The following is a 24,675-nucleotide window of genomic DNA, read 5'->3' on the forward strand; positions in this document are numbered from 1 at the left end:
CAAAGAAAATTAGCGCGTAAATATTGTAAAGAGGCGAATTTATATTTCAGCTAGTGGAACATTAGTAACTTTAAAAGATATAAAAACCCAGACAAACAGATAGTTGATTCAAGAGAACTACGGATATGGGTATATCATATATATATATATTTTTTTTTTATTGCATAACTTTAACGATTTTAAAAGTTGACCCCTTAGTTCTTTTTTTATGGATCTTTTATTAAATCAAAAGCTTATATAAAGCTCCCTAATATGTGCTTTTCACCAACAGATCCTAGAACTTTTTGTAATTTGAAGATGAACTGATTATAAAGTGTAGTTGCGAACGAGTAGTCTTTCTAGTCTTTCCTCTAAAAAATATATAGATTTTGGCAACCAAATGCAGTTTTTGGGTTGAGAGCTTTAAAATACAAGAATGGTCTGATAGGTACCCAACCTAGAAAAGGAAAGTTTTTGAAAAATTGCGATTTATTTCTTAACATAGTCTCTTTGTAGCTCCACACACTTGACTCAATGATTCGCTATCTTCTTCAGCCCGTGTGAAAACTACATTTTCTGGAAGTCTGCAAAGTTGGCTTCCATAACGACCTCGACCTCCTTGTTCGACTCTAGTTTCTGCCTAGTGAGTGACTATTCCAAGTTTGTAGCAAGCAGTAATTCGTAATATTTTTTAACCAATTTAGTCGTGGCGACGGTGAAACTGTGAGCCGGTGGTATGTTATGATAAAAAAGTACTCTTAGTTTTAATAAACGATCAAATCGGCACATTAATTCGACTTAGTAGAGCCCTGTGACTGTTTTCTCCTTCTCCAGGCCTCCTTCTCCAAGTTTATATAGTGAATCTTAGAAAACTGAGAACTTAGAATAGTATTCCCCTGTTTCGAAGCAGTTCCACCAGGTGAAGTCCACTGCTTCGACTGTCTCTTGGTCTCTGGTGATCATCACCTAGGCAGCTGAAGTTCGCTATTGTGACTGTTCCTTGATCTCTTGTAGACCTCACCTTTCCGTCCGATGGGAGATAACTCTGATATATATAAGTGAGTTATTTTTTCGTTGACATTCACGAAACGAAGCGGAATCATCTCCGAAATGCGCTTAAACAGTATCAAACACTGTTGGCAACTAGCTTTTTTCCTTTCCTGTCTACTTTTATGCCTACACATGTATTGAAGCCGGAATCCACATCAAGCAAAACGCGCTGACAGGCACTAAGTATAAATGTCAAACAACGTTTTAGCCGCTTAACATGAATTTGTGATTTAAATGCCCAAAAGGATTTGGCATCGCACGCATCAATGTAACGGCAATCAAGGATTTTCACACACACACACACACGTACATCAAACAGCCATTATAGCGACAGATGGAAGCTATGAAATTTAGCTATAGGAATTCACATATATGCGTGTATGTGTATGTGTAGATATGTAAGTATGTATGCGCTACTGTATGTGTGCGTGTGTGAGCTATCAGTTTGTGTCTGCGAAATACAAGGATTTGATGATGTCGCTGCTGTCAATGATAAACAAAACCAGATGATAGCCTATTATTTCGTGGGACTCACTTGGCGTACGCCTATCTATGTTTGTACATATGTATATATGTATGTATGTGTAAGTTTGCCTGTTGAATTGATTGTAAGCATAGCATTAGGACATTTGAAACGGCCCATTTGTTGTGTACGCTTTGAATTGATTTCGCAACACATTTGCCATTCGCCACGATTTGGAGGTAAACATACGCGTACTTACAGACATACATACGCATGTTAGATGAGCAAACCACTAAATACATATGTACATATGCGCAAACACTCGGTGTATGCTTCTCAATGTAGCTTCAATGGACTTTCCGACGCTTTGACTTGACAGCAGCTACAAGAGTGCTGTACACCAAAGAGGTGGCTGCATAAATAAGTGTGTGTAAAAAGACTGGAATGACTTTCTGTATGTATACAGATGCAGACCCTTTTAGAAAACTGGAGTGATTCAGCTGTGAAAATACTATTATTTCAAAGTTAAGTACACTATTCTTAGCTAACCTTCAAACTGTCTAGAAAAAAAAAGTTTAACTGGTCCATTGTGAATTAGTTAGTAGCTAGTTGTGACAAAAGAATGTTCAAGTATAGCTCATGAAAATATTAAATATTGTTATGAATATTATAACCTTTCATCTGATTAGAAATTTGCAAAAAAATTCAAAGTGGATCATTGTGAACTAGTAAGTAACTAGTTGTGAAAAAAAAACTTTCAGTATAGCTCACCGAAACAATATTTTTAGACATATTTCTAAGAATTAATTTCAAAAAAAAATTTATTTAACTTACCACATAAAGCTTTACTTGAGAATTATAAGAAACAATAATTTGAATTTTTTAACACTGTTTCCCAATTAAACTTTAGCTAAATGCTTGTGCGAACTTTTCCTCAATGTCATGGTATGACTTTTAATGTGTTATCACGCAAATGAAGAGACCTACATATGAATTAGTGAAGACTGCTTCGAGTTGGTGCTACTTTTAATGAGAAGTTCGAATTCCTTTAAATACATAATTTTTTTTTTTGCATTACTCGTAAACTGTGATCCAACCGAAGACTTGTAGAGTGGTTGTGCGTAGCTCTAGCCATTATGCTGCAATGATCTTATAAATATGATATACACTAACAACATTTGCTAGAGTTTTTTTTTAACGTTTATAGCTAAACCTTATATTTTATGACCTTATGGAGAAATTTTTCGAAGAATTCTAAAAAAAAAAGTTCGCACTTTGTCAAAACAAGGCTCGAGTACTAAAAACTAGAAAAAGAGAATAATTCTTTGCTTCTATGAGCAGTTTGAGTTGTCTAGTCAGACTTAAACCATGATATACAAGTTTTCGAAAGTTTTCCAAGCTAATAAGATGTTCACATAAATCACTTCGGCATCAGCTGTTACAATAATTTTCGTCTATACGTCTTTCAGATACTTACTAAGCCAATCCAAAGCGCCCAAAATCATATATTTTGCAAATAATTCCTACAGGGTACTTTGTCAACGGCTATTGCAATATAAACCGTTATGTACGTATGCACATTTAAGAAACGCCTCAGCATTGAGTTGTCATTACGTTGACAAGATGATAAATGTTAGCGATTGTTTAGCGGCCACATCAGCTGAATCACGCCAAAGAGCGGGAGAGAGTAGAGACAGGTGACTGGAGTGGAGTGGGCCACCAACATTAGCATATATATATCTACTTAGTAATTCATACAAATCGCCTAAATCAATTGAATGCCAGTCTATCTTATGGCGCTGTTGTCCTTGCGCTGCTTTGACTTTAACGAAAGCTAATGGCGGGTATTGCGGGCAGACGGCTAACAGCTGGTCGAACAAATAATACACTAGCAAGAATGTTGGTGTGTATATACAATACATCTACATATATAGTATTCTATACATGTATGTGATATATATAGATAGGTATGTAGGTATGTATGGATGTATCTATGGCATGTAGAGTTCCTGTACTCCTGATTGCCCGTATTTGTTTGAATGAGTGGACGTTTTTGGTGTTGATTGCACGATTTTGTATTTGAGGAATCCACCGAATATTGCAACTGTGTCACAACTGTGAATTAACAAATCTAGTATCTCCTTCTTTTCCCTTTCATATCAGTCACGAAAATATATACATACGCACATACATGCATAGATAAAAGTGTCAATCAGACTTTTGTGGTTTGTAGACTACAAAATTTCGTTTCACTTATTGGCTGCTTTGTTGTTGATTTTGATTATTATTTTCTAGGCAGTTTGGCCACAGACAAATTAAGCCCTGCTGTATTTATATTCAATTTTGGAATTGAGGTGGAAATTAGTTGATGTTTATGAATTTAGATATCCGTATGTACATATGTATAAAGGGCATACAAACATTAGCTCATAAGCAATAGCCCTTTTTGATAAGCCGATAATGCATGTCTGACTACATTTGCTATGCACTTTGACCTTCAAATGTCTACATAATTACCGATGCCTGCCAGTAGTGGCGACTAAATCAAACTTTAACGGGAATGAGAATCAGAAAGGTTGTATTTAAACGAGGATAAAGTTATTAAATTTATAAAAAGGTGTACGTATATCTGAATATGTATTCTTGAAAGTCTTCTCGGCTGTAATTTGTACAGTTAAAGTTGTCCAAAACTGTTAAAAGGTTATATCCACTTGTGAATTGTAAAATATCGGTTTTTCGCATATATATCGAGTTTATATATATTTGACAATATTATCTGAAAATTTAAAGTTGATACGGCGAATCGTTTAGAAGATATGAGCGTATTTGTAAAAAAAAAATTTAAACACGTTTTTCTCGAAATACTGTTTTCAGCATCATTGAAGAAATATCTTCGAAACGGCTGCACCGATCGACTTGAAAATTTCACACGGCCTTCTGCGTTATAATTTTCAGATAATGATCGAAGTAATAAGGTTTAAGTAATATTGACTATTTAAGCGAGTCTGATGTGTAAATTATTTCACAAAAAACGACTTTTCTTTGGGAAGCCGCCATTTTGTCAAAAATCTAAATTTTGAGTAATCCTCCGATTGTCACCTGTATTCATTCATTTAATTCATAAATCTTTATGATTTTTGGATTTCAGGAACAATTTTACGCCGAATTCAATCTTCCTCACCGCCACACACCTTTTGAAAGTGGGAACAACCAGTAGCATGTTTTACAAGTGCCCTATATAATCTTTGGTGATATTTTAAATACATTTAGTAATTTGTACCATGCCCCGAAGCATTAAGGTCTTATACCTACGAGCAGATAACAAAACCAGCTTTAAAACCAAGTCTGAATCTACAATATTACTAGTGTAAAACTGGGACTTCTCATCGAGGAACTCAAAATTTTTGCGGATTTAACAAAAAACCATATTTCTAGTGGAACCACATTAAATGTCGAAGGGAAATTATTATTATTGTTTTCATGTAGCGCAGGCTATGTCGGTCTAAAATAATTTCCTTACCCACATAAAATGTTTAAATAATATCCCTACTCGGAGAGAGTTGTAAGCATACTTAACCCAATTTATTTATCTCCCTTTTAATATCTTACCGATGAATAATTTTAATCATATGCCTCAATTCTTCTTCTTGATTGTTCCCACCTGTAACGGCCTATGCAATTTTTAATCAACCACTGCTGTTTTATTATAATTAGAAATTAATCACATCAAAGCAAATCTGATTTCTTTCTAAATAACTATTTACACAATTCGATCATTTACAGCTACGGGCATAAATGTGGGGAAGAGAGGGCAGCCAAAATGAAATGTGGCAATCAAAGAGTGGCGAGTCAGTGCGTCAATCAGTAAAACCAAAGCGAAAATATGTATAAAAACAGTTTCAACAACAACAACAACTGCATAAATAAAGTTCTTAAATCGCCGTTAAATTTACAGTTGTCTATAAAGCCAATAACCGCTGAACTCTTTGAAGTGTTGCGGTAAGTACACAATTATTTATGTATGAACCTATTTTCCTACCCTTGAGTACGTGTAGTAAATAAGTTTGGGCAGAGAGTATAGAAAGGGGGTTATGGTATGAATTTTTAATTACCTGAATATGAACGTTAAAAGGTAATTGAGTATAAATGCAGTGTGACTAGCTAATGAAAGCCAAGGGAATTGTGAATGACTTAAATAATTAGCATTTCTAACGGAAGTTATTTACAAACATATGTATATACAGACATATACTTAAATATATAAGTATAAAAATATGTTTTCACAAACACGAATATTAAAAGTCTGGTTTTTGCTGAAAATTCAATACTCTCGAAAAGAAATATTTGTGGCATTGGCTAAAAAAAGGCTAAGAATTGTTGCTGATCCATTTGAGTTAGCTTTTTAATGCTTTCTTGCTACATATTGTTTAATATATTCCGACGCTGTGTTAATTATTGCCAAGCCACAGCTTTTTATGAAAGCTAATGTATGACCTAACCACAAATTTAATTTTTATTAAATTCAAAAATATTATGAAGACAACTCAGCTGAAACCCTATTGTTTTATAATTCATGAAGTTCATTAAATCACCATATGAGAAACTAGAACAACTAGTTACTACTCAAGTACAGCATAGTCAGAACCGATTCTAGCTAAGAAAAAAGAGATACAACCCTGATCCCAACGAATAAGCTCAACTCATCAAATAATTGCAATATCGTCCCTTCCACGAATATTTATACATAAATGCTAATGTAACACTTACATTACATCGTTCTCGTTTGGAATTCCTGTTCAAGACCTCTTACGAGTATAGAGGACTAGAGTATAGTTGCTCTTCCTCAGACGGGTTCATATTTCAAGCAGTGTTTCTAAAAGCATTCGCCGACATGTAGGCAGTGATGAATATGTATTCTTAAAAGTCCTTTCGGCTGTAATTTGCACAGTTAAAATTATCCAAAAATTTTATATCTACTTGTGAAATAAAATATCGGTATATATCGAGTGTATATATAATTTAGAATATTATCTGAAAATTTGAAGTTGATCCGTCGAATCGTTTTAGAGATATGAGCGTATTTTTAAAAAATTTCTAACCTACGTGCGGTGTAATCGGCTGCCTAAACTTTTTTCTCGAAACACTGTTTTCAGAGGCGTTGAAGAAAACGAAACGGCTCCACCGATGGACTTGAAAATTTCACACGAGCTACACGAGCTTCTCCAAAGAAAAATTGAGACTAGATTCCATATAACTTTCTTTTGTGTCTCATTTTTTCGAGATACATATTATTATACAATATTCTCCTAAGACAACCAATTGAATCTTACCTATCGCAACTATTATTAACCGACTTGGAATCACCAGTTCTTTGCTCGCTGTGTTTTAAACTCTGCTCTCTTTTATAAAAAAAATATTTTTGAAAGCAATGACGAAGCTCACTAGCTTCATTCAAATCATTTACACGAGTTGTTTGTTCGATTCGGCACTCTAAAAGCACAGACTGAAAGGATGAGAGCTATTATCATCCATGCGACTTTAATAAAAATAGTGTTTCTAAAGGAAAAACAATTTGATTACTGTTATAGTGTTCTACCTTCAAGACATGTTTACAGTTATTTGCAGATTATTTAGAAGTAGTTAATAAAATTTATGGAACTTAAATAACTTTAGAAAAATGGTGTATGCTTTAACTACCACTGAGAATATTGAGATTGGGTTTAAGTAAGTTAAGTAAGTTCTTTATCTTGATTTCAATCGATAAGTATGTAGTCAGCTACAAATATTATATAGTAGTTCGATATGAACGTTTACCATACAAGAACTTGATTTTGATCAGTCGGTTTGTATGGCCTCTATATGCTATAGTGATTCGTCATCGGCGCTTCCGACATATGAGCAGTTTCTTGAGGTGAAATGAACGTGTGCTTAATTTCAAATCCATATCTCAAAAACTGAGAGACAAATTATATGCGTATATACAGACGTACATGGCTTAATCGACTGAGCCGATCATTTATATACATATATGTATGTATGTACTTTATAGGGTTTTCGACGCTTCTTCCTAGGTGTTACAAACTTAATGACAAACCTAATATACCCTGCTCAGGGTATAAAATTAATTGCAATAAGGGTGAAATCATATTGATCTAAAAAACTCCGCTGGCCTGTCCATAAGAACAACAAACCGTTGCAATGTTTTCGCAGATGTTTGCGTTCACAGATTTAATGATGTTTTTCTTGTTATTGTTATTGTTTTGCTACCTTTTTTCATTAATATTACGCAATGTCATGCGAATAATTTGTTATTGTTAACGCAAAAGGTAAACCTTTGCAATGCAATGGCAAGAAGATATCCATATGTAAAAGCCGATATATACATATATATGTACATACAAATATACATATATGTATGTATTTATATGTGTTATTGTAAGCACGAATTTGTTAACCAATTGAAACGTTAAACAAAACACATCAAACTATTAGTTTGTTTATGTATAAACAAACCTCAATTCAGTTCACTTCTTCTTCGGTTTTTTTTTGTTGCTGTATTTATTTGTTTACTCTTGGCTAGACCGATATTTGCAAAAAACAAAATACAGAGCCCACCAGATAGCGGGGAACGTGCGCAACGTGCACCGATAAGCCGAACGCCTCCAGCTAAGGGCGCGGAAAAGGGTGACTTTTCTTAATAGAAACAATATTTGGAAAATGTTTACAACGAGAACTTCAGTCGAACAACATTGATTGGCGCAACTTGAGTTAAGGTGAAGACGCTGGCACATGTTGTTCTGCACCGGAAAGATTGCTGGTGAATTCAAAGTTCATTCAATTTCAGAAAAGTTAGATAAATAATAATACAAATTGTGAGTGTTAATCTTGCGAGTTATTTTAGGGGATTCCCTTATCATTTTTGGAATGCTGAACAGATATGCAGAGAGTACAAATGAATTTAGACTATACAAAAGTATTATCTAACCTACAGAATGCGCTAAAGTATTGCCAGAACAAAATTTAGCGATGCAACAGAAATTGGAATTAAGTTAAATAGTTAAAATTTTTTTGATAACTGAGTTTTAAGATACCACAGATCGTATTTCCCAATAATACTTGGTCGTGGTTATCTCAATCTCTCTTCATAGCACATTTTAAACCCCTTTTAATAATATTAAATCAATCACAATAGACTACAATCTGCAAAGAAAGACTGAGAAACTTTTTACCATTTAAACTCAGCGTGTCGGCTGCTTGGCAGTGGTCCGGTAACTTAAGAAGCTGCCTTATGCCTAACTCGGAACAGTTTATCCCCGCACCAACAGCGTTCTGCATTTTGGAGCTTTAAGAGCAGGCGGCTTATGCAAAAGAGTCGAAAATACACCAGACAATGCTAATTTTATGTACTGACAGAACTTCAAACTACCAGTTTACTTTTTTATACAAGACATTTTTCTATTATGATCCGATAATTTCAATTTATCAAGAATATTTATGCTTTTATACAATTCCAATGCGTTTATTTGTAACTCAATTTTTTAAACATACAAAATTTATAACTTTTTCACAAGTATCATCGTCCCATTTCAAACTACTTGAAAATAATTTTATGCAATGTTGTCGTTTTTTGTAATTGTCCGGTTGACCCTTTGCCCAATAGGTGTATACAAGTGTTGGTCCATCAAGATTCCAACGCCAAGTTTTCATATTGCCTAATTGATTGCCAGCTGTCCAGAAGGGAAATTTTCTCAAATCTACAAAAACAACAATTAAGTACTTCGCAAGAAAAAATTACAATCGTATAGCTAACCGTATTTGGTAAGGTAACTTTCGAATTCCTCTCTGATTTCTTCGGAATCCAGAACGATGAGTTTCCAATTTCTCTCCAGGCAGTAAGCAGTTGCGCCAAACCAATTCAGCTGAAATTTATATATATGTAGTACAAGTATAGTATGTTCATATTCTAGGTATGTATGTATAAAAATGGCTTTTCTTACCTTTTCGGTAGCTAAGTGAAATTTCGGATGGTTATAAGCGTTTGGTGCCTCCGCTTAAAAAAATTAATAAAACTTACAATATTTAAGATAATATGATATATTCAATAATTTGAAAATCTAAAGACCTTTTGCTGATTTTGTAGTCGCTACTTTATATAACGTAGAAAATCGTTAAAGGCGAAACTCTTAGACGAAAATCGATGCTGGGTGACAAGATTGCAATCGGCTTATCTGTTAGGAACTCTCTATAACAGATAATTATAAATTTCCCGCTGTACTTGAGCCCTTCTTTGGCTCAAAGCTAGTCTATACAAAAGAGTCTGAAAACACAAGTTGATTCAGGTTACAAGGTCTACCTTTCTATAGCTGTAGGGGTTCAAACGGGCCATTAACCGCTCGAAAGCCACGCCGTAACGCTTTCGCCTTTAATTTTTCAAGATCAAAATTAAATACTTTTGCTCTCACAACTTTAACGATCCAGTTGAATTTGTGAAAATGTAAATAAAATGTCTAAGCGAATTGGTGATAGGTTCGAACTCAGAGTCTTTGTTCTGGCTTCACAAAGAACTGTCACTTAATCAGTGAATATGAATCGCCTTCTTGGGAAACCGAAGCTATCTAAAATTTGGTTTTTAATCATGCTTTGAATGTGGAGAACAGACAATCTTAACAACACTATTTTCGCGCGAGCCGAAGAAAGTTACTTTTTTCGGATGCACAAAGTTTTCCCCAAACTCGAGATCATATTTATATACATATATATTGCATAACAAACTTGAACTTACTGGTAGTTGTACTTGTACTTGAACTCGTGAAACCATTGCTCACCGGTGGACCAATTAGTGTCGCCATCAACTGGTTACTTCCGACAACCAAGAATAGTACGGTGAACAGCACAAGCTTCGTTGATTGCAACATTTTTGCGAAGTGTTTTAAAACTAATAAAAGTTGACAAAAAGCTTCCTTTTATATGGCTGAATTTGTGCGAATTTCTTCGTTTGGTTTGACATATATTTTTAATTAGAGCATAACTTGTTCATTTCGTATAAACGTAGATAAAGATGATTCGGAACTTTTATTTTCTTTTTGTGCTTGTGAACTTAGTTGGAATTGTCTATATATTTTTATCATATATTTAAGTCACTTTTCAAAGTCAAATGCTGTAAGTTGTAAGCTTTAAGTGAAGCGTTATATAATTTTTTCTACGTTTTACTAAAAGCTGGGAATTATTACTTCTGCTTTCATTTCACGCCAATATCTTCATTAGTGTTTGAAAGAAACTGATGTAGTTTCAAATGTTAGCGTAGGCATGGTTGTAGTTCGATTTCGTCCAATGGAAAATTATAACATAAGATCGCTTGAACTTAGTCAAGTAAATGCTGGTTTAACATCAATAGTCGGCGGTGCCATTCCCGTTATCTAATTTTTAAGCCGATTAACAAGCAAGACTACGGTATTATTTCTACTAGCTGGAGTCAAAGAAGGTGAAGCTATGGACCGAGAGAGTTTAAGTTAGCGGTCAAGCGGGGTCACGAAATGTTTAGTTCTGGACCTAGGGAGGTCATGCTAAGGATCACGCTAGGTCATAGTAGCTTAAACTAGGGTCCTTTTTTCATATATCATATACGAGATGAGTTCAAAAAATAAAAGGAATTTTCGTTTTTTCGAAAAAAAAATTATTTCTCTACATTATTGTTCTCACCTTTGATATTATGCACACTCAACCTAATTTTATCTGGCGCTATTCTTTAGAGAAGTGTAACACATTTTGTATTTTTAAAATTGTCACTTAGATGGAGGAAAACATTTCTCTAAACGAAGACTTAACAGACTCGCACTAACAACAGGTTTTCTTTAAGTTCCACACCACCAATTACAGTTCAACCGAACCTGATAAGTTCAGCAGTCGAAAATAGCGGGGTACAAGACAGGAAGCTTTCAATTCTGACTGCTATCCAGTGTCTTGGAGCGATCAGAGAAGTAATTTCAAAGAGAAACTAATATATGAAGTCTGTCCCGAAGCTTGTAGTACACAGAAAACGGAAGCTTTGCAGACCCCATAAAGTATATATATAATATATATAAATAATTGTGTGACGAGCTGAGTCCGTCTGTCTGTCTATATGCGAACTAGTCCTTCAGTTTTTAAGATATCGATCTAAAATGTGTTCCACATTGTTTTCTCTCCGCTTTTTGTAAATTGTTTTTATATGACAAGATATCTTCTAAAAATTAGGCACAGATTATTACCCAAAGCAACGCTACAATGTGCGAGCATATTGTTCAGATCAAAACATTATAGCATATAGCTACCATACGAACTTAAACTAAGATAAAAAACTTTTTATTTGCTTTTATATTTTAAGAAATGCTCCAGTGAAGGGTATTATAGCTTCGGTGCAACCGAAATTTACGTTTTTTCTTGTTTTTTTTTTTGGTTTTTGTTTTCCATCTTCATCCCTTGACTCTCCGAGTATATCTGTACTTTCATTTCGAACGGAGCTAGTGTCTGATTCTAGTTTAGATGGCTTCTAGTGACATAACCCTTCACGGATCCCTCCTAACCCCCAACTGCAGTCTTTCTAGAGTTTCTCAGCAAGTATTAAGCTAATTGCCTACAAAATTACAGTTATTTGAGTGTGGCATTACCGAAATCTATTGGCAGCCAAGAAATTTACAAGTCAAATTTGGCAATAGTAAAGACACTCTCTCCTCTATTGACTAGCGAGTGAAAATGTATATATGTATGTGTGTGCGTATGTAAAACTAGCTGTCGGCGACATCATTTGCAGAAACGCATTGTGGCAAAAGTTTTCTCATTCAATACTGTGCTGACTACTTTGTTTGTATACGTGTGTATGTGTGTGTGTTTGACAATTTAGCTGGAAAATCGTTTTGCCGCAATTGCTTGTCGCAATGCTTTTCACTTAAGGTACGCACACACATGCAAGCAATCAGGCGAAAAATGCCGCATTTTATTTGCGAAACTTTTATTCAATATATTTATGTATGTATTTGTAATTGTATTTGGTATTGTTGTTGCTCTTGCGGCTGTTTTTTCTTATTCTTGTTGTCATTGCACGCCAATGTTGTAATTGAATTTCGCTTAGTCGCCACACAAACACACACACACTTGCACAAATTGATGCCATATGGCAGCATGTCACTCACATATGCTTTCGCATGCTTATCCTTCGAACTGGAGAGTAGTGTGTTTGTTGTAACAAATCTTTGCAATTGGAAAAGTAATCTTAAAGTAGTTGGCAACGCGACGTGCTCATATGTTTTCGCCGGCCGGTGGAATGCATAAAGTTTGCGTTGTTTGTTGTTGTTGTTATTGTTGTGCTTTCTTTGAACTTCGCATGTATGCGTAAGGAGTTGGTGAGCGCGCATGTTGCCACTTGTATGCAAGTGGAAAGGCGTTCTTTGGCAATAAATCTGCAGGAAAAGCATGGAGGTGTGGTGAATTTTTTAAGTGTCTCCAGCGCCTCAGCCGATTGGGGTTAAGTGGTTTGCAGTACGCATACACACAAACTATACGCAGCACAGGGAATAAAAAAAACAACAACAACTTTACTTAGATAGCACTTTCACTAAGTTTTCTAGTGAAGCTTCTCACATCTCTTTGCTACTTCGCTTTCCCCAATGCATTATTGTTTCCTCTCTTTATGCTTTTTTTTATTATTTCTTGTTATCTGCGTCGTCTGCGGTCGTTCTACATCGTTGAATTGTTGTCATTGGCATATGCAATGCGCGCCAAATGCAATCGAGCATTAAATTGCCAGGGCAGGGCGTATGAGTAACCAAAGAAAAAAGAATAAAACATTTTCGTCGCGTTCTCTCCTTATCTCTTGCTCACTCTCTATTGCTTTTATTGTTGGTTAAATCGCAAAAAATCGTTCTGCCGACAGTTCAATTTGCAGATTAGTTAGTGGAACTGAGTGGCGGTTTCATTATGGATAATATGATGGGAAAAGTCTTCTCTTTTGCTTGTTGAGAGAGTCAATGATCTCGTAGTGGACGTTGGCAACAATGCCAATTCATGGGCTACTGTACAGATGGCAGTCGAAGTACCACTAAAAATGCCGCAGAAATAAGTAACGATTACAAGTCAAGCAAGTTAAAACATATTTAAAGGATTCTGAGGTAATGTTTCAATACCAACTATTTATCCATTCAGATATTTTGTTGACTTTAAGCGCGGTCCAGGTTATTTACATTTAGCAAGGTCAACAATTAATTTTGTGGTCAATGTCCCTTTTATTTTCATTTAGCGAAGTCAACAACCCTTCCAGAATCAATGACTTTCGGTAAAGTTAATGACTCCTTTGTTTACATTTAGCGAGGTCAAACCCTTCTCGAGTTCAATAACCTTTTGTGAGGTAAATTACCCCTTTTTTAATATTTAGCAAGGTTAACAACCCTTCTCGAGGTCAATGACCTTTTTTTACATTTATCGAGGTCAACAACCATTTTTGAGTTCAGTAATCTTTATTGAGGTCAATCCGAGACGCCAACGCTCGTATTGTTAGAATGCGATGCTGTTGCAAGAAGAAGGCTGACGCATCTAGGAGTCATGCAGCCGAAGCAAAGTCACATTAAATCCTTCAATCTTTCAAGCATTATACATTTCCAAAAGACTCTAGAATTAAACGAAACTATGTTAAAGAAGCATGTGACAAAATAGATCTATGTTCGCGCTGCATATCCTCCAAATTTCTTTTTTTTTAAAACAGCGAGTTTTCATTCACTCAATAATTTCACTTAAGGAGACTAGAGACTAAGCGAAATTCACTTAAGACACAGATTAATACCAAGTGGGCTCTAGGTTAAATTAAGCTGTTCGGAGTACACACGATTTTGCCAACGAACACTACTAACACACCCCTATGAGGCATGAAGGTTTTTCCATCTACAGCAACATTTCTTGAGGCTCCAATACTTTCACACTTAAAACATAATATGATTTTCTTAAGTAGCTGGTCGTAGGAGCAAGGATGATCTCAATATGAACACAATACAATAAATTACAATAGACTAAAAAATCGTAACGGTCAATTTAGTCTCAAAAGGTCAGTGCTGATGTTTTGCATAGTAAATAGTTAAATATTTAGCCCTACTGCCAATTTATGCAGATACTGGTTCCTTATGCTGTTATTCCGCTTTTCCAAAGCACTCATCCTTACACCCGAACTGTGTAAGTATGTATGTGTATATATTGTACTCCATTGAAGCAGCTGCGTGAAATGAGAATGAATGAGCCATTGTGCTCGCATCATTTGTTGTCCGAAAAGTCATCTCGATTGATGGCAGATAAAATGTGCAATTTTGGAAAATAAAATAAATATAAAATTGAAAAACTTGAACAATGAAGAAATTCAACTTTGGTACTTAGAGGATGAAACAACTTTTTTTTATAGATAAGTAACAGCTGGTGAAATCAAGTATGTAAAACGATATAAAATAAATCAAAGTGATAAAGGGGCAAAATGGTTTGAAACCAATTTATAAAAGCGAGTAAATGATAAAACTCGCGCACTCTCTCATTTACTCACACTTTAACCTCCGTCTTTCTTTGGTATGATCTCGATTTGTCTATACTATTTTATGACAAAGAGAGCGTAAATCTGACTCTAAAGCTTACTTTCCCTACACTCATTCTCTATGATAGAAATAATATATCTAGGATAGTATTTTAATAATAAAATTATTTATTGAACAATAATAGGACAAATCGCATGTTCGGTCTTCCAAAAATTCGTTTATAAAAGAAGCCTGTGGGTTATCAAGTGCTGATGTCGGAAGTCTTAACATTCCTTTAGTAACTATTGGCTTACCATATGTAAGAAAAGTCATTGCTAGGAGTCTTGTCGGACTTCAATAATATTTTCGGGAATGTAGGTTTTATATTATGTAAAAAACAACCCGTCGAAAAGTTACATCTCAGGTAGACTATAGGATGCATCTGTATATGGTCAAACAAGTTAGGTAAAAACTAACTAACGGCGACATGATTTGACCTAAATTATTAAGGTCCCACGTAAAAGCTTTAGTATCATATGAAGGACTACATGATAATTAGAAGATTTTCTGATTATTACTTTGTCCGTTTATCTAGCCATCATGTGATTAATTATCTGACCATCATGCGTTCCAATATGTGATTAACACATGAATGACATTCTAAATCACCTTATGATAGTTTATCTGACCGTATTCTAAATCATAATACGTTAAATGTGATGGTCTGATATTACAAGTATATGATCATCATATGACCGCTTCAGCAAATAATCACATGATATCTCTTCTAACCATAATTAGTACGATTATTTGAGCTTCATGTTTCTTATTATGTGATCATCACATGTTCGCTTTTCTAAATCGCTTTCTTATCTAATGATCATAAGCTAAATTACCTCATCATGTTCCAGACCTTCAGAAACTGCTAGCTTTGCGCCACCTATACAGCAATAGCAAGGACAGGTTTTCCCCATTTAAATACATAAACCGTACCTACTCTCCATTTATAATAAACAAAGTCACAAACCCTCGCAGCTTACCTCACATCCGTATTTGCAATAAAATTATGGTAGAAATTTTTCAAATCACCACATGTTGAATTAGCGGTTGTTTTTATCACTCACTCATCTTTTGTTTTGTTGACGTTCTGTTTTTAGCATGTCGCCAAACCATTTTCGTAAATATTTACGAAACAGATTTAAGTAATTAACAACGAAGGGATGAAAGAGTAAATAAATAAAAAATCTAACAGAGTTGCTTTGCTTTATTATATTTAACTTGAGACATTTTGGATGTCGAACTTCTAAATTCTATCTACATCTGTAGAACTGTATTAGCAAATATGATAAAAGAATATAAAGCATTATTTAAAAGTCTTTAGAGAGCCAATAAGTTAAAATAACTACAAAAATAAGAAAACTTTAATTTTTATTCAAAACACTTATCCAAAAAGCAATGTATATTTAATTCAAATATTAGTTGTATAAGTCACTATTTTTTATATAATGCATAAAAATGTCAGCTGCGCTCTGTTGCTAACAGCTGCTTCGCCAATTGGATATTTCACGCAACCACTAATTTCCTAACACTTAACGCCGCATCTGGCAGCACTGTAAAATGTCAGCAATTGAAAAACAGAAAAATTTTGTCAGAAACGAGAAGAATTTCAACGCGATTGGAAGTGTACGCGGTTTAATCAAGATATTTTTTATATTTAATAAAATAAATAGTGAAAACAAGCTATATTGAAGTGCAATTCGTGTAAGTAACAATGTCAAATGTGCATGCACAAACATGCAAGGCGGTGTGGTAGAAAGTGCGTGTTTGTGATTTGGGCTGGTAAAAAATTCGTGCAAATGCAATCACAGCTGTGCAAAATCTTATGAAATTTTGAAAATTCAATAAGACGCGGCGCCGCCGTGGTCGCTCGTCCATTGAGCAGCAAGTGCCTCACCAACGCATCACATTCCTCCTTCGGGAACCTAAGCGAAGTGGGAACCTATAATAAATATTTTTGTGATTGCGATAACAATGGCAAAAGGCTAATAAAGTATAATGTGCTGCGCTGGAAGCAATATGCATGAAAATAATAATAAAGACAAAACAAAAACAAAATTAATAAATAAACGCCAATAAAAGCCGCTGCGAAGCGTAAAGAAAGTGAAAAGTGAATGTGCACAAAAACAAATTGTTTGGAAGCACAAAAAAACGTAAACTCACATTCAAGTGAAATGAAAACAAAGCCGCGCATAAATAAATTTTGTTAGCTAGAGAAATGCGTAGTTTGTTAAATTAATTATTAAATATATATTTATATTATATAAAAATATAATATTATACAATTTGCTGATTTATTACATTGAATATAGCAAATTTCGTTTTAATTAGTTATCAACATTTTTGCCAATTAAATAACTATTTTGTGCACTAAATTTTTCAAAAGCATATTTTTTTTTTATTATATTTTTTGCAGGCGCTTTTTGATCGCTGTTCGACCCACCCACCTGCTGCCTGGCCATACAACAACGGACATCACGTACCAACGTTATTTACCAGGTGTGGGTGACAGCTGTCAATATATTCTTTTGTGCAATACGCTAATATAAAAGTGAAACCAGTGTTTGTTGATTAGTTTTCATGAATGAAAACTGTTGGAATGCCGGTGTAGTGGTTTATTAATATTAGCTATAACGATTAGTTAAGCTGTAAAGTTGAAGTGACAAATTGCTGCAAAGTTTACGCAAAAAGAAAAATAATAATAATAACCAATAGTATATACATACATACATACTTAACATAAGTTCAACAAACAAAAGGGCAGCGGAATTTAAGGTGCGTGTTACAACACTTTTTTAATTATATTATATTATACTTATTATATATGTGGGTATGAAAATTTGTACATACATACATATGTACATATAAGAATTATGAACTGTTTTTGTTTTTGACAATTGTTACTAATTTAACTACCATAATCAATAATGTTATTGGTATTGAGCGAGTTAGATGCTGACGTAAAAATATGATGGTTTTGACTTGATTAGTTGGTTGAAAGGGCGCTGCAAGGTTTTAAACCATCATTAAGTTCATTGTAGCCCCCAATTGTACTCCAATTAAATATCGTTGAAGTGAGTTTTTCCAACTTTGCTGCCAAATTTCTTTTAGTTTCGAATAGTGAATAGAATTGTAATAAGATTTAGCAAACTTGATCGTTTTTTTCTGCTGTCTCCGTAAAAATGTTACTAATGTGTGTTTTGCATTCATTTTGTCACCATAAAAATTATTAACTTAAATTAAATGCAACAATTAGTTTCTAGCATTAGATTACTATCTATATACATATGTACATAGACTCGGACATATGTACAAATTCTAATTCAGTTTGCAATTTCGTTGACTCATCAAGCATAAACAGTATATGTAATTTTTTTTTTTTCTAAGGAATTAGATATCAGTTATCTTGAATGTTAAAGAAATTGGTTTCAGAAAAATATTACGAAATTTATTAATATTTAAATTATATAAATATTTGTGTTTTCGGTTGTGTTTGACTTAATTTTTCTTATTATAAGTGCATATGTTTGCATGGAAGTGCGATGTATATAAATAAACTATTATAAATAGGTACGTACATATAATATTTATTTCAAGACATCATAGTTTTACACTTTATTACTGTGAACTTAAGTTCCTGCCAATAATTTAATTGTGGACTTGTTGCTTTTTACACAATGTGAGCAACAACGCCGTTGCCGAAGTGGCGGAAACGTATGCAATTATCACAGAGCCCAGCGGGCAATTGAGTGTGACATATTTAATTGATGCTGTCATTGAAGCGTTGATCATTTGATATTTATTTGTAATTTATTGGATTTATCGGCGCTTTGCGTGCTAATGTAATTAAAATTCATTATCTTAACTAAATAATTTTAGACGGAATTAATATTATTTTTCGAAGTTTAATTTTAATAAAATAGAACGATTTTTTTATTTCTATGGTTAAGAGTGCCGTTTTACTTTTGGTAATGCGCCCAAATGTAGGCACATTTTTCCTTTTTTGTCAAATTTAATCAATGTTGTTAGGAAAACATTTACCTTTTTAATTTTCAATACTGGTACATATGTATTAACGCTTTTAAAATATATTTCTTTATAATCATTTAAACTTTATATTTGCAAAAAAAGTATAATTCTGGTGGCAACATGCTTCATACGCAAAAATATCAGTCGAAATTGGTCGAGCCGATCATTGAAAGAAATTGACAGCCCATGTTGTCAGTTTAATGTACTTTTTTCTTTACTTTACCGATCTTCATGTCTCTAACAGGGGGGTTTCCACTACACGCTTGCGTCAATGTTTATGCAACACGCTTTCACCACCCTCATTGATTTACATTGCTTCTCAAATCCTTGCATTTTTCATTAAGAACTGCATTTTGCACACGAAACCACTTTTGTTATAATTCCCATTTTTTTTTTGTAAATCCATTTTAAACACATTTAAACTACAGTAAAAATTAGCAATCCGGTTTAACTTTGATCATATAGCACATAAGGTGTAGGTTTTTTATAAAATTTTAGCATAGTTTTGGGCGCATTTTTTTTTTATTATACAAAAACTAAAGAGTTTCGTTCTGTCTTGGCATGTGACATACCACATGTATGGTAGGTCCAAAGAAGAAAAGTTAAAATCGACAATTTCGCGCCACTCGGTCAAAGCTCTCTAAACTACCTACCAAATTACACTTTTCATACCCTGAACTAAGTTCACCACGAAGTTTGTAACACTCAAAAAGAAACGTCGGGAGGATCTATAAAGTATATATATAAAAGAAGAGCGTAACGAGCTAAATCGATTGAGCCATGTCCATCTGTCTGCATATATGTATACGAACTAGTCACCTATTTTATATATATATATCGATCTGAAATGTTATACACATCATTTTCTTACCAAGAAGCTGCTCATTTGTCGGAACCGCCGATATCGGATCACTGTAGCATATAGCTGCCACACAAACTGATCAATCAAACTCAAGTTCTTGTATGGAAAACTTTTTTATTTGACAAGATATCTTCACGAAATTATCACGGCATTAATATAGTCGAAAGCAAAGCTATATTATCCAAACAAATTGTTCTGATCAGACCACTAACGCATATAGTATATATAAAAAGCAAGTTTTTTTATGAAATGCATTTTTATTTATGAAGGATAGTATCGTTTCTATTATATAGCTTGTTTTTAGCATTTCTTGCTTCTGGTTTTGCTACTCATCTGACAACCATTCAATTACTACCATGACTGCTTATTGTTTGATTAAGATTTAATAGCTAAGTACATACTACACACATACATATAAATTTCCGCAGATAAACTGATAACGGCAATGAATGCCAAAAATGAGTGCTATGATTTATTTTTTATCACTACCAGCTAGCTATCCAAATATACATATGTATATAAATGTATAAATATTTGTTCAAATGTACATATGTGTATATGGATTTACACTGGCGCCTTCAGTGTGCAGCTACTAACTGTTTACACTTTCGCACCGCTAAACAAGCTGATATGCGAATATATTTCGCTAAAACACTTTTTATATATTCATGTGCATATGTCTATATCTAAGTTTATATGTACATAGGCAGACAGTCAACAATGCGCTCCCCACATTTTTGCGCTTTCGATTAGTATTTTCTACACGCCAGCCAGTCAGCCAGGCAGCTACATATAATATCTAGCTAGCGGCTGCCTAGCGAACGTGCAAACGCAATGCGACTGCCATTAATTGGCCGTATCGGAATGCTGGCGTTTTGGGCCGGCTTTTGTGCTACATTGTTAAACATATTCATATTTTGCTCGCCATATTCTAGCGCATTTTTGCCTAAACTTGTTGCTGCTGGCTGCCAAAATGAAGCGGCTGGTATTTTTTGGCGGTCTGTTAATACACACTTACAAATGCACAAATGTTGTTGCTGTACGTGCTTGGTCTAACGCCTTGGTTTTCTTATTAAAATATTATTTGTTTAAATAAAATTCAGTTATACCCAAGTAATTCGCATTCCAGACCAACTACGAGATCCATTAATGACCGCAAACGCGCTTCACGTTTAATAAAAATATTGTTTGAAAATAAAAATTTTAAAAATTAATGATATTATTTACTTACTGTACATTTATTGCAATCAAAATGTGTTTGTTAATGTTTTCCACGAAATCATAATTTTCGTTTATTTTTATTTTTGTTTTCAAAATTGTTTATGCACACATTTTTTTGTATTCTACAAAACCGCTTTGCATTCATGTTGTTGCTTTTTCACAACGATTGAGCTTTAAAAATATTTCTAGAGTCACTAGCATGACGCAATTAATTCATTAAGTATACCAGTATTTGCTGAATTCTATATTCGAAATACATACATACATATATGCGTACAAATAAATATACATTATATATACATATATACATACATATGGCATTTATTTTACATAGAGTCGAGCTCTGCATATGTATAAGTATGTCCGGTGTTTGGAACTTCTTTCCACTCTATTTCTGAACTTTTATTAATCATGTGCGCTCACATACATGCAAGCATATACTGTTAAAGTACATACGTATGTTTGTACTCTATACAGATTATTTAAATAACCTCCGCGTTTTTATTCTTCTGCACCGCTGATAAGCTTCGTAAATAAAGCTTTTATATCGGATTTAACTTTCAACAATTATATTACATACATATATTTATAAATAAAATAAATAAATATTAAAAGTTTAATAAATCAAAAAAAAATATTGTTATAGCGACATATGTATATAAGTGCTCGGAAGACATGCTGACTTCTTTGCTTTTATTTATTTCAAAAAAAATCTTGTTACTGTTGGTGTTGTAGTGGCAGGAAACTTTCGGAAATAATTTCAGGTATGCTGTCGTTTTTATAATCAACATTTAACTTTTTTTGTTTTGTATTGCGTTCCATCACAGAATTTTTGGTGAGTCACTATTGATATGTGTGGCCTGGCGTTGCGCTAATGGAACTCAATTCCTTTCCTATTAGTCAAAGCTAATCAGTTCTGTGCGATTTATTCTTTCGGTTGCTCCAAATGCTGTCCGAATTAAGAGTTTGACCGTAGGGAAGCAGCTTGCACCGGCTCACCGCCTTTTCGACCACGACAGTTTGGATTGTCGTTGTCATAAGTACACCATTTTTCATCATCAGTAACCGTCCGCTTCAGAAATTAATCGATTTTCTTGCGATTCATCAGCGATTCGCAAATGGTTCAGTACTTGAATGGTTCAGTTTGCGCTAATTCTTGTGGCTTTCACACACAGCTTCTTTTTGTATGCATTTTTCCAATGCTACGAAGATACTTGTAGAGTTATCGACTGTGATGTGGAACAAAAGACGCGATTTCTCTTAGTATTCAGATTGCCAATAGATAACTGGGTTTTACCCAGATCGGGTCTTTGGTTTTCCTAGGCACTGCTGTTTATAAGGTCTAAACTTGCGTTGAAAGATTTCAGTCAGTTCGTTGCCGCAGGGAATAAATCTTTGAAGTAGGTTGTGTGTCACCCCTTTTGTGACAAGGTCAAACTTAAGTTGCAATCAATAGTCATGCCTTTTTTAAGCTAACTCCTTATAGAAATTCAACTATGTTATGTAATTTATCAGCTCTTTCACTATCATTATTTTAATAGTTAGTTCAGCCGGTCCATTCTATAAACCGGTATGTTGCTGCTGGAACTTTCTACCAATCGGTTGATAATTATAGTATAATATTTGGTATGACATACAAAAATATATGCAACCAAAATCAATCTAATTAAATGTTGTTGTAAATACTCATGGAATTCTATTTTTGTGCTATGAAATCATCTTCACCAACGTTGATAACTTTAGACCCAAAAAAGTAAGAACTGCGACAAAAGCCTAATTACAAATACACACACGTCCATACCACCGTATACTCGTACAATGCTGGCAAATTAAAATTAGTGGCAGTACTTTCCCAGTTGCTCAACTGCACTTTTTCCGTTTGGTGTCATAAATCATTTTAGAGGCCTGACAGCGCCTTGGCTCACTGAGCGCACACATACAAAGAAAAGAAATATATATTATATATATATGTATATACATATAGATACATATGTATATGGGTGGCGTGGGAGAGGCCTATCGCAATTCAAGTGCAATATGTCTACAAACATACCTAAAGAGAGATGTGTGCGCGTGTATATATGTGTATGGTAGATGTAAGTACGCGGCATCTCATCATTGCCTCATTATCATGCTTATTAGCTGAGAGTGCACAGGCGTGCTTACAAATCGGCAGCAGCAGTAGAGCTGCACAAACTGAAGCTGGGCTAATTTGAGCCGGGCTGAGCGCCATTGCGATGAGTTAATGGGCTAAAAATGTCAAAATGCCGAGCGATAACAGCACTAGCGACACTATTGAATGCGAAGAATCTAAGCAATTACATGTATGTGTGCGTGTGTGTGTGTGCCCACACGCCATTGCCTTGTTGCATTTTTATTTATGACCGCTGATTGATAGTCAACGATATAGCAGTGAGACCGTCCATTTGCCAGCAAATGGCGTGACTCAGTTCAATCCTAATGTGCAAATACAAACGGTTGACGTAAACATCAGCTGCAACTTAATTAAACATCGCAATCGATACGCAAGTGACGTGTTGCACGTACAGACAATGCCCCTTATATGCGCTGGTCTATTGTTTGCATGCCAACACATACACATGCATATGTATAGGTGTGAGTACTTATAGGTGATTATCGGTAGCTACAAGTGTGCTATTTACACTTGTTTACCAATTGGCTATTATGTACTTAACAACAACTATTCAAACAAGTGCATATATACATAGATAAATACATACATACATGCATAGTTTGTACTATTTATTTGCAGAGGCCTTGTTTAGACACTGCTGCTCTGCTTCCCAACAATAAGGTATATGGTACGTAAATATAGACTTCTTTAAATTTTTCCCAAATCTACTAATATTTGTCATAAAATCTATGTAAAATAAAATATTTTGAAAGTTTACAGCTAAGCTTAAAAGAAAACTCGAAACTTCCGCCAACTCACTATCGATGTTTGTGACCTGGCGTTGTCCTAATGAAACAGATCAGGTCCTATTGGCAAAGCTGAAACTATTATATACCAAAATCTATTATATATACATACATATGTATGTGTGTGTATATACAATTTTCCACATCACTTGTTAACTAGTTTACTGATTTCATTAAACTTTTTTTTTAATTTGTAAAACGTTTTTTCGGAAAATATGTTGTGGAGATTTTCCTGGAACTCTTTTTGGACTTTTAGAGAACATTATCTATATATTCTAATTTGTTTTTTTTTTGTTTTTGTTTTTGTTTTTTTTATTAAGGAATTTATATTTGAAATCAATATCTCTTCTACATATTTATTATGATACTCTATGCGATTTCTAACAACTGTTTGTTCGATTTGTCAAATTTTTAACTAGTCGAAGGCAGCAAATTTTCCTTACAGCTGGCTTACCTATCGATATTTATGCTCTAAACATGGTATATTAAGTTCGCTACGAAGTTTGTAACAGCCAGAAGTAAACATCGGATACCCTGTAAAGTTTATACAATAC

The 24,675-nt window shown here is 34.2% G+C and overlaps 2 protein-coding genes across 8 annotated transcripts in view; one reads left to right on the top strand and one right to left on the bottom strand.

The window, feature by feature from the left end:
• Positions 1 to 8,983: 8,983 nt before the first annotated feature.
• Positions 8,984 to 10,436, bottom strand: LOC118681877 (C-type lectin mannose-binding isoform). The gene is made up of 4 exons (XM_036368412.2): positions 10,275 to 10,436; positions 9,490 to 9,542; positions 9,303 to 9,411; positions 8,984 to 9,246 (listed from the first exon to the last, which is right to left on the bottom strand). Exons 1-4 carry the CDS (start codon positions 10,405 to 10,407, stop codon positions 9,023 to 9,025), a joined length of 519 nt encoding a protein of 172 aa, XP_036224305.2. The 5' UTR covers positions 10,408 to 10,436; the 3' UTR covers positions 8,984 to 9,022.
• A 6,213-nt stretch (positions 10,437 to 16,649) lies between these two features.
• Piezo (piezo type mechanosensitive ion channel component) overlaps positions 16,650 to 24,675 on the top strand; it is a 69,511-nt gene continuing 61,485 nt past the window's right edge. For all 7 annotated transcript variants that reach the window (XM_070107398.1, XM_014237470.3, XM_036368407.2 and 4 more), the window contains exons 1-2: positions 16,650 to 16,773; positions 17,486 to 17,844. The gene's annotated coding sequence lies outside the window, so the exon portion shown is untranslated. The remainder of the gene's footprint in view (positions 16,774 to 17,485; positions 17,845 to 24,675) is intronic.

Source organism: Bactrocera oleae, chromosome 3, assembly GCF_042242935.1.
Source record: "Bactrocera oleae isolate idBacOlea1 chromosome 3, idBacOlea1, whole genome shotgun sequence".
In the NCBI taxonomy this organism is placed as follows: domain Eukaryota; kingdom Metazoa; phylum Arthropoda; class Insecta; order Diptera; family Tephritidae; genus Bactrocera; species Bactrocera oleae.